At 53.7% G+C, this 10367-nt stretch overlaps 2 protein-coding genes across 2 annotated transcripts; one reads left to right on the top strand and one right to left on the bottom strand.

Moving 5' to 3' along the window:
• EMWEY_00015650 (10 kDa chaperonin, putative) lies at nucleotides 1-2834 on the bottom strand (the record flags this gene model as incomplete). The annotated part of the gene is made up of 8 exons (XM_013479609.1): nucleotides 1-46; nucleotides 314-426; nucleotides 578-728; nucleotides 1020-1205; nucleotides 1894-1961; nucleotides 2213-2364; nucleotides 2486-2555; nucleotides 2730-2834. 8 exons carry the CDS (start codon nucleotides 2832-2834, stop codon nucleotides 1-3), a joined length of 891 nt encoding a protein of 296 aa, XP_013335063.1.
• Nucleotides 2835-3600: 766 nt separating this feature from the next.
• On the top strand, nucleotides 3601-8657 carry EMWEY_00015640 (sodium/hydrogen exchanger, putative; the record flags this gene model as incomplete). The annotated part of the gene is made up of 11 exons (XM_013479608.1): nucleotides 3601-4715; nucleotides 4981-5108; nucleotides 5482-5615; nucleotides 5949-6113; nucleotides 6324-6416; nucleotides 6651-6753; nucleotides 6902-7043; nucleotides 7293-7405; nucleotides 7630-7734; nucleotides 7968-8145; nucleotides 8381-8657. 11 exons carry the CDS (start codon nucleotides 3601-3603, stop codon nucleotides 8655-8657), a joined length of 2553 nt encoding a protein of 850 aa, XP_013335062.1.
• Between the last annotated feature and the right edge of the window lie 1710 nt (nucleotides 8658-10367).

The following is a 10367-nucleotide window of genomic DNA, read 5'->3' as shown; positions in this document are numbered from 1 at the left end:
TTAAATTGACTCCCTAGCGTCTGCCATGCGTCCGTTGCTGCAAGCCCTGCCCTAGAGACACACGAGCATAATGTCGAGATTACGAGTTTAAAGGGCCACAGCCTCGACAAACAGCAGCAACAACAACTGAGACCCGCTGTGATAGGCCTTTGCTGTTGCCGCTGGATAGGGCTTTGCCTTCGTAAGACCTTCCCCGGTGCTGTGGCTGCTGCGGTGAGCGGGAACTGCTGCTGCAAACTGTGCAGCACGTGGACCCAGCACCCAACAGCAGCAGCTGGTGCAGCTAGCTAGGGATCTTGCTGCTGCACACTACCATTTTGCAGCAATGTCCGATGCCCTAACGAAGGCATAAACTTGATCGGCCATCTTTAGCTGGGCCGATTCTTCCATGTAGCTCGAGTAGACAACTTTATCTCCGACAGCCACCTAAAGCCGCAGTAGCAGTTGTAGCAGCAAGCATGCATGGTCTGCTGTTGTAGCAGTTCCCACTTAGGAGACACTGTTACAGGGGAAATGGCCCAACCTGCGGCAGCAGTAGCAGCAACAGTAGCCTCTAGGGGACGGGGGAGCAGCTCACCTCAACAGGCAACCTCTCCTGCTGCGCAGACGTCTTGCCACTACCCACAGCCACAACCTCAGCCTGCTGCATCGGCCGCTGCTGTTGCTGCGGCACCAGCAGCAAACCCCCGGCGCTCGTGTCCGAAGGCTTCAGAATACGGACAAACACTCTGCAGAAGCAGCACCACGACACACAAGCACAAGTACAAAAGCTACAACTTCGGGCACCTCTCCAAGCTACGCCGCAGGAGCAGCAGCAACAGCAGCAGCTGTTGCTGTTGCTCCTTCACGAGAGCACCGGAGGGTACGACTTGGCCCAACGAAACAGCAAACGCAACATCGTCCAATTACACCTATGCCACTGAAAAGGCATATGCTGAAGTAGTGTACATCAACAACTGCAGCTGCTGCTCCCGCAGTAGAGTCAGCAGTAGCACGGGCAGCAGCACTAGCACACTGACGTGTCTCCTAGAGGCTTAACATCCGCTGGATTCATCTTGTCTGGGTCCGTCACTTTTGCCAACAGTTCTTGGCTAGACATGAGCACGCATTCTGCCCCATCATATTTCAGCTGAGAAGCAGCAGCAGCAGCAGCAGCAGCCGCTACAGACATGTAAAGAGATTTGGTCTCCCACGGTGTTGCACAGCTGTAAAGGCATACTTGCACTAACCACGGCTACAGAAGTAGCTACCGAAGCAACAGCAGGCACTGCGACGGCGAACAACACATGTGCGAGACAGCCACGGCAGCACCAGCAACAACAACAGCAGGAGCAGCAGCTGTTGCAGACAGGCTAACCGTCTCTCCCGTATGCCTCCCGTATACCACGACGTCTCCTGCCTTGACTTCACAGGCAGTGCGTTTGCTGCAGCAGCAATGGCAGCAGCAAGCATGTACCACTTCTGTCTTGTGGTTTCTTGTCCCCGCTACTTCAGCGGCAGCGACAACAGCTCAGCAGCAGAAGAAGCGAAGCCCGAAGGGCCACGGGGAACACGCAAAGGTGCACACAACGGCAGCAGAGAGAACAACCAGCAGCAGCAACAACAACGACACCCGCAATGCAGCTGCTGCTGCGTGCTTTGTTGCCCCGTCTCATAAAGAAAGAGGAATCATGCGCTGCAGCAGCTGCAGAGCTGCTGCTGCAGCAGGAAGCATGGGGCACTTTATATCCCGCCCAATACCATACCAGCGATGTCCACCTCAATGACATCACGCTCAGCCGTGGCGGATAGCAGAAACAGCAACTGCTGGAAAAGCAACAATTACAGCAGCAGCAGCAGCAGCAAACCAGCAGCACCACCACCAAACCAGCAGCAGCAGCAACAGCAGCAAACCCAGTTTCTGGATCCACGCTTCCAGGCCCCGTAGCGATGACGCGGCCAAGGGCTTTCTCCTGGCGGGCCTGAGGCAACAACAACAGAAGCAGCAAACCTGCTTGCAGCAGCAGCAAACCTCACCACAGCAGCAGCACCTGCCAAAAGAACAGGAAAACGCAGCAGCCTGCAGCAGCAGCGCCGCATACTGGGGCTCGGAATGGGGTAATAGTAGCAGGGAAATGCGTGCAAGAGTACCAGCAGCAACAGAAACAACAGCATTAACAACACACTCCAGCGACAGAGACGCAACAGCAGCAGCACCACCACCACGACTCACCTCTGACGGCAGCAGCAGCCCTCCCTTCGTCATTTCTTCGGCCCCAAGCTTCTGCAGCAGCACCATCCCCCTAAGAGGCTGCAGCGGGCCCGATATAGACTCTCCGTCAAGAGAGTGATTGCTGTTGCTGCTGCTGCCCAGTGCCGTGTTCGCTACAAACAAAGAGAGAAACGAGAACGCTACACCGCAAATCACCCACCTGGCCTCCTGTTCTGCTGTTGATGCTGCTCGTGCTGCTGTGCTCCTTCTTGTGCTCCTGCTGCTGCTGCTCACCTGCGGATGTGGCTGCTGTGGCGGCACGTGGCCGAGAGGCATCCGACACGGAAATTGATGCTGGGCCAGCCTACAGCGGAAGCATCAGCAACAGCAACGAAAGCGGAGAACCACAATCGCAGCGGTACAACACTAGCGTTGCTGCGGCACCCGGAACAGCAGCAAAGGCAGCAACGGTAGCAGCACCAGCGGCAGCAACAGGAGCAAAACTGGCAACGACGACAGCAGCACAAGAACTCCTCACTCGCAAGAGCTGTGTTGTCTGACTGATTGCAAATGCTTCTGCTTGCTGCGCTGCTGCTGCTGCTGCTACCAGCAGCAGCAGCAGCTTACATTGGCGAGAATGCATCGTTAGTGCCTCAAGCCCTAAACCCCAACCCCTAAAACCTAAACCCTCAGACAGGGCCCCAGCTTGTCTGTAAGCAGTAAATGCTGGGAGCAAATACCGCCGAATAAATTAAATACCAAAACCCTAAAGCCTAGACGCAACACGAGGCTTGAAGCCACCCCACGTCCCCGTCGGCGGCAGCAGCAGCAGCAGCAGCGCAGCAGCAACAGCAGCGGCAGCAGCAGCAGAGGCAGCACCACCAAAGAAAGACGGCAACAGCCAGAGTAGAAGTTGATATCCTGCTGGCTGTAGCAGACTCTTAATGATGCTTAAAAGAAGGTCTTAAGATCAGACAACGCCTCATCCTATCAGCCCCACAACGAGTCCCAAGTCTTGCTGCTGCTGCTGTAGCTGCAGCTGCTGGGGGCCCCACCAGCAACTCGCGCTTCAACATGGAGCCTCCGATGCTGCTGCTGCTAAAGCTTCTGAAGCGGCTTCTTTATTTGAGGAATTAGCGACATATCTGCTGCTGCAGAAGCACTTAAAGGCAACAGCAGCAACGGCAGCAGCAGCACCAACTCTGTCCGCTGTCATATTGCACTGCCGACAGGGTGTCGGGGAGTCTTCTGCATATCTCCTCGTATCTCTGTTCTTTCTATTTGTGTTAACTACATCAAATATCAAATACAAAACCTATATTGCACACTTACTCGAAACTGTGCTAACGTCTGCAGCAGCAGCAGCAGCAACTGCTGCTGCTGCTGCCAGCGTTAGCTGGAGCTGGATGATGGTAAACCTGTTGCTGGTGCTGCCGCTGTTGCTCCTTGAGGCAGAGATTCATCCATTATTTCCCGTGCAAACGACCGCTGCACCATTGTCTGGAGTTGACGAAGGAGCAACAACAGCAGGTGTTGCTGCTTCCGGTGCAGTTGCTGCAGCGAACCGCCCAGCCCGCGCAGTTACTCCAGCAGCGTCAGCAGCACAACCACCTGGTACAACAGCAACTACGTCTACAGCGGGGACATATAAAAACATCTCCGCACCAGTGGTACAGGGAGAAGCAGCAACTGTTGCTGCAGCACCCCCTGCAGCTCTAGCAGCAGACCGAACGTCCCTGTCTGCCGCCGCACCTGCCGGTGCTGCAGAGCCCCAAGATTCCCCGTACTCACGAACTAAATGTAGCCAGCCGGCAGCAGCAGCTTATGCTGCTGCAAATGGTGCAGCAGCCGACGGCATTAAGCAGCAGCTGCTGCACCTGGTACTGCTGCCCCCCGTATCGCGACGCTTAGAGGAAAAACTGGAACAACTAAGTAGCAGAAGCAACGTCAATACGACCAGCATCATTGCAACCAGCACGGGCCGCAGCACTAGCACCGCCGTCAATAGCAACAGTTCGGATGAGAAGAACACCAGCACTCAAGAAGGCGGCGACAGCAGTGCAGGTAGCAGCAGAAACAGCAGCAGTGGAAGCAGTAGAGACATCGACACCAGTAGAAGCAGCAACAACAATAACAGCGGCGGAAGCAGCAGCAACAACAACAGGGGAAGCAGCAACACAAACAAGAGCAGGGCCAGCAGCAGCAACAGCAGCAGCTGGGCAAGCGAGGCAGGTGATGATCTCAGCAGCAGCGAAAAGGAGGTGGTGATGTCTGTGGGGCTGTTGTTGCTACTCCTAATTGTTGCTGCATGCCTGTTTATTTCTCTTGCCGCCAAACGCATGAAGCAGCTGGTGCTTCAAGTACCGCTGGTTGCAACCTTGCTTGGCTTGCTGCTGGGCGCGCTTCTGCAGCAGCACCACCAATTGCAGCAGCAACGCAACAGCAGCAGCAGCCTCCGAAGTATTTTAGCTCTAAAGGAAGAAGTGTTTTTTGTGTTGCTGCTCCCTCCGATTGTCTTCCAGGGGTACACAAGCCCTAATTCCCCATCCATTTAGCTATCTTTATGATTTTGTCATGCCGAGTTTAGGGTTTAGGGTCTGGACTTCGTAGTTTCTGGTCTGCTGGCGATGATTCCCACCGCAACTTCTTCTGCCGTGCCATGGCTGCGTCTGTTTTCTTTTGCGCGGTGTGTTGTGCCCGGGTTTCAAGCCTAAGCAGCTGGGTTGGTTGTTCGTGTGGTCGTCGTTAGGGTTTAGGGTTTAGGGCTTGTGTCTGATTGTTGTGTTTAGGGGCTTGGAGTTGGCGCAAAATCCTTTTGGTTTTGTCTTCGCAGAAAACTTCGGCAGCGTTTTGTGGTTGGCTGTGGGGGCGACTGCCTGCAGCTGTCTGCTTATAGGAACCCACATGCTTGGGGCAGGTACTGCTGCTGCTCTTGCTGCTGGTGCTGCATTTTTCGTCCTCGTTTCTGCTTTTGTTGCTCCTGCTGGTGCTGCTGCTGCTAAAGGATTTTGTGCTAGCCCGTGCTGCGAGTTTCGAATCTCTACGCTTCTGTGGTTGGGTGCTGTTGCTGTCGCCAAGCTGCCTGCTCCCTGCTCCTGTTGATTCTGCTGCTACTCATGCGCGGGCGATGGAAGGGGAGAGGGGTGGAGTGTTTCTGCACATTGTTGCAGCAGTTACTGCTGCTGCCAAGCTCACTCCTGAAGCAGCTCTTTGGGTTGGTGTTTGATTCGTTGCCCTTGCTTTCTTTGGTTTTGTCATTCTTGCTGCTGTTGGTGGTGGTGGTGCTGCAGGTCTGCTGCTTCCTGGGGTCTCTCTCACTCCACGCCGCGCATTTGCTGTAGGCGCTTTAATATCGTCTACTGATCCGGTGGCTGTGCTGAGTGCCTTTAGAGATTTGCATGCGAAGCTGCTGATACACGTGCTGGTAAACCCTAGGCCCTAAACCCTTTGCAGGGAGCTCTTAACACGCAGGAGCTGGCGGGACCTCTGTGCGTGACTGGATTAAACACAGCCGGCCTCCCACTTCCTGCTTTTGCTGCTGTTGCAACTGCTGTTCCTGCTGCTGGTTCTGCTGTTACAGCTGTTACGCCTGTCACCTTAGTTGCTGGGCAGCTAATATGGAGCCCTCGGATACTGGTGCTGCTGCTGGGAGCTGAGGCACTGCGTCTGCAGTCGACGACATGGCAACTACTGCATTGGGAAGTAGTAGAAGTAGATGCTTTTGTCTAGCTGTTTCTGTGCATCTCTCTTTTGTCAGGTGTTTGGGGAGAGTCTCCTTAACGACGCAGTAACGCTCGTCTTGTATCGGGCTATTGCAGATGAAGAGGCGGATCGAGGGTTTGCTGCGGCGGTGGCCTCCTTCATCTTTACCTTCTTAGCATCCACCGTTCTCGGATTCCTTACGGGAGCTGTTGCTGCCCTGGTATGCCGCTGTTGTTGCTGGTGGTGCTGCGGCTGCTAGTGCATGTGTCGGTGCTGTGCCGAATGGTAGTGTGCGGCTGCGGTGCTGCGCGCGTCGTCGCTCTCGCAACTGTTGCAGTTTTGCAGCATGGCGGCTGGGAAGTGTCCGTGTTGTTGCATGAGTAGGTTTTAGGATCTTGGATATAGGGTTTTTGATCTGGGTTTTGCACAGGTCTACAAACACATCGACTGGGACGAAGAGGGTGTCGCGCTGGAGGTGGCGCTGCTGCTGCTCTTTCCGTGGCTGTCATACCTCATTGCAGATGTAATCCAAACTCTAGACACCGAACCCTAAGGCTTAACAAAGAACGCTAAACCATAAACATTACGGAAAGCCTGCTGATGCTCAGTGTTTAATTTCCCTCCTCTTGTTTTTGGCCTGTTGTCTTCTGCTGCCTCCATCATCACTGATCTATACTGCGTTAAATTACCCTTTGGGGTTTGGTTTGGGGTTTTACGGCATGGTCTGTCGGGTTTGCTTGCATTGGGTGCCTCGCAGGGCTGTGGGGGGAGCGGGATCGTCTCCATCTGCTTTTGCGGCATCTCCATGGGAAAGTATGCATTTGCGAATCTGTCAGAAAAAGCTCAAACAGCATCACGGGGTGCGTCTTGAGGGGTGCATATAAGGGAGGCCCAGAGGTGCCCCCAGAACCTCCGGGGCCCTGAGCATCTCACCTTCATACTGTGGCTGCTTCGTTTGGGGGACGGGCTTCAGCAGGATTTGGTGTAGGTTGTGGTGGGTGAGCTCAGCTGTCTTTGGAGCCTTTGCTCTCTTAACCGAGTGTCTTGCATTCGTCTTTCTGGGGCTGGCCCCCTTCTCCTTTGACTTGCTGCCCTTTGAAGAAGCCGGCCTCTTTCTTGCTGGAGGCCTCGCTGCTGTTGTTGCTGCGCGGTGAGCCTACACCCGACACTCTGCTCACACAGCCCCGCTTCTGCCTCTGCAGCCGCCGCGTATCTATAGGCTCAGCTTCAGAAGCAACAACCATCAGCTCCACTGCATCTACATCACGTTGCTATCGCTGCACGTTTTTCGGGGATGTAGCGGAGGCGTGCCGGGGGTCAGTGGTTGTTTCTTAGGGTCTGAAAGTTTAGGGCTTACGGTTGAAGGGCTTAGGGTCAGGTCAAGAGTTTGTGTATTCAGGGCCCTTAGTGTATACTTGACCTGCTTTCTTATGAACTTCTTTAGAGGCCACAAGCGCCTGTCGATAAAAGAGCAGCACGCCATTGCACTGTGTGGTCTTCGGGGAACTGTCGGTGCGTGCAAACAGTAGACATACGTATGCGCACATACGCAAACTTAAGTGTCTTTATGTAAATAACTACAGCGTATATACACACAAAACCTCACAGCATTACGGTTACCGCCGTTGAGGGGGCCTTGTGGACTGCAGGAGTCATGACACGCGCTTAGGGTTTGTTGCTTGTTAGGGTTATTGATTTGGGGTTTAGTGATTGTGGCTGTGCGTGGTTGTGTGCAGCCTTTGCGCTGGCGGAAAGGGCTCATCATGACTTTGGTGGGCGTGAGGGGAAGGCCATCCTTACCTTCACGTTGGTCGTGGCGTTGGTGTCTGTGCTACTAATCAGTGCGCCCCACCTGTGATAATACACTTGGGGGTTGTAGTTAAGGGTACAGGGGCTACCACCTTTACCAGTGCCTCCCGCTTAATACTCAAAAACTTAGAGTGTAGGGTATAGGACTTTTGGCCCGAGGTTGTCAGTGTTCAGTCTGTTGAGGCTGTTGCAGCAGAAGTAAGTTGTAGTGTCATAGTTTAGGATTTTAGGGTTTATGGTTTAGGCTTTGTGCTTCTGAGTGCAGCGCCGGCGCTGTTGTTCGCCTTGCGGCCTTTGGGGATATTTTTGGACGAATCGGATGGGTCGATCGAGGAGTCGCCAGCTAGGGAGCTTCCGTTGAACAACACCAACCTGATAGGCAACGCTGGAACTGATGTGATGACGCAGCAACAGCAGCAGAATGATATTACGAGCAGAGCTTGGTGCAGAAACAACTGCTGCTCGCTTCTCCGGTGGTCACTGCGGTTGCTTGATTCGAAGTATGCCCTTAGCGCGTTTCCCGTTTCCCACAGGTCCCACTGCAGTTTGTTACTGTAGTACACTGCAGTATCCTATTCTTCATTGTTCGTTCGTCCATTCATCAGCGTCATTTATCATTGTTCATTTCACCTCTTCGCCTCTGTTTGCGTTCTTGGTGCCGTGCCGCTGTATCCGCAGGTACTTGACGCCCTTCTTCGCGAGTCCCTGCCGGTCTCGCAGGCAGACAAGAGATCGCAATGAGGAGGTTGAGCTGCAGCACATCGCAACAGAGGATAAGGAGCAGCTGCAAGAACGCGAGCAGCTCCGGAGACGGGGCAATGAGGTGTATGTCAACCTTCCACACAATACAGAATGTACAGCCGTTGATTTGGCTCCTGCAGCTGACCTCGTGGGAGGCGGCGATTTGTTGCAGCAGCAGGCGGGTTTTTTAGATCAGCGAGAGCAGACGCAGTGAATGCAGCAGTCGCAGGAGGCTGCTCTCTTCCTGCATTATAGGTTTCGTGGATGCGTTGGGAGTTGTTCAGTGAACTACCTGAGAGTGGCGCACTGCTGCTGCTGCTGCTGCTGGTGTCGCTGCTGCGCCAAATGCAGCAGCTATCTCCTTTCTGTCTCTTTTGTATTAGCGCAGTGATGGCGGCAAGCCAGCTTACTTGTGGCAAATAGAGCAGCAGCAGTTGCTGCTGCTCTAAACATTTGCAGGTGGAGGCAGGAAGAGACTAATGGCTTGACATGCCTAAGAAAGTGCACGTGGGCTTTCCCATAAATTCACCACAACCCAGCAATTTTGCTTTCGCTGCAGCACGCAGAAACAGTGATGCGACGCGCTTAGCATATTTTCATTGAAATATGCTGAAATAAAGCCTATGTTGTAGCCTACTGCCTGCCCGCATGCATTCAATTACGGGCCCTGAGATGAGAATACATACGTAAGTCGGACGCATTGCAGCAGCGTATCAATGCCTCGCGTAGGGATCCCACTACTAACTAATCTCTATTTCGTGCCAACCCCAAATGGTTGACTCTCCGGTAGACCTTAATACGCAATGGCGTTGCACCGGCTCTCAATCGCGTTTCCCTGCTTCTGCAGTAAACGATTGGGCACAGGTGCGCCACAGGCACCGCCACCGCGGGTTCCGCTCCCGTGCAGCTTCAGTAAGCTAAGTCGTAGTTTAGGGTTGGGCACTGATGAGACAACTTGAGAAGATCCTTTCAGATTTTCTACCTTTCTGGAGGTCAAAGATCTGCATAGCGAAGCACGCGTGTGTATAGATGTAGTACATGTATCACTACTGGCGTGTAGGCTGGTTAATAAGGGTCAAGGCAGTACACAGTTACCTGCACTGTTAGTCCATGCACCACAGACGACTTGGTTATGCGTGTACTCGGTGCCTTTTCGTAGTAGTAGTTGCAGCACTGCGCTGTCAAACCGCCCCTCTAGCGTCAGCCACAGACCTCTAGACCGCTGTGCGCAGGTTGCCTGTACATTGAGTGTATATTGGCTTCCTTAGGGAACTCCTATCATGTGTGACTCTACTGCAGCTCACGACGCTTCCAAGCTACAATCCAGTAACCTTCTTGCACTCGGTAGCACCGCATTGTTCATTGGAGCCGTTGAGAGCGACCACTACTGCCCACATTGCGTGCCGTCTTATCGCCAAAAGTTGGGCAACCCTATGGCGAACGAGACGTCCCTTTTATAACTGCATTGTTACTTGTGTAGAGGAAGATCCCTCCTCTCTAAGTGGTCTCTAGCGCGAATCGACTTTCTGCTGTAGGCCACGTCCCCTCCTCGACCGACAGCTCAGCATGCACCGATGCCGAAATCCATTCAACTTTTCTCACCTCTGCAGTATGAATCCCATCGCTGGGGGCTCAGCTGGGAACGTCGGGAAGTTGTGATAAAATTCTGAGTGTAATCACTACCTATGTTGGTCAGCAGCAACTGCAGCAATAAATAGGACGAGCGGCATGGGGAGACGCAGCGACCCATGCAGATTATGCCACATCGTTCCCTCCCTCATATCCCTAATGTACATCGTCCAGCTACACTTAGCATATCTGTTCTACTTGTCCCTCCGGCTCGTTCACCCGCTAGGCTGCTCCCAATCGTCTATAACCGCTCGCGTCCCATCGCATATCCAATGCGATGCGCATGGTCCGTAAA

The sequence above is a fragment of the Eimeria maxima genome, genomic scaffold, assembly GCF_000499605.1.
Source record: "Eimeria maxima Weybridge genomic scaffold, Emw_scaff124, whole genome shotgun sequence".
Classification (NCBI taxonomy): Eukaryota; Apicomplexa; class Conoidasida; order Eucoccidiorida; family Eimeriidae; genus Eimeria; species Eimeria maxima.
This window is presented reverse-complemented; position numbering and strand designations above follow the sequence as displayed.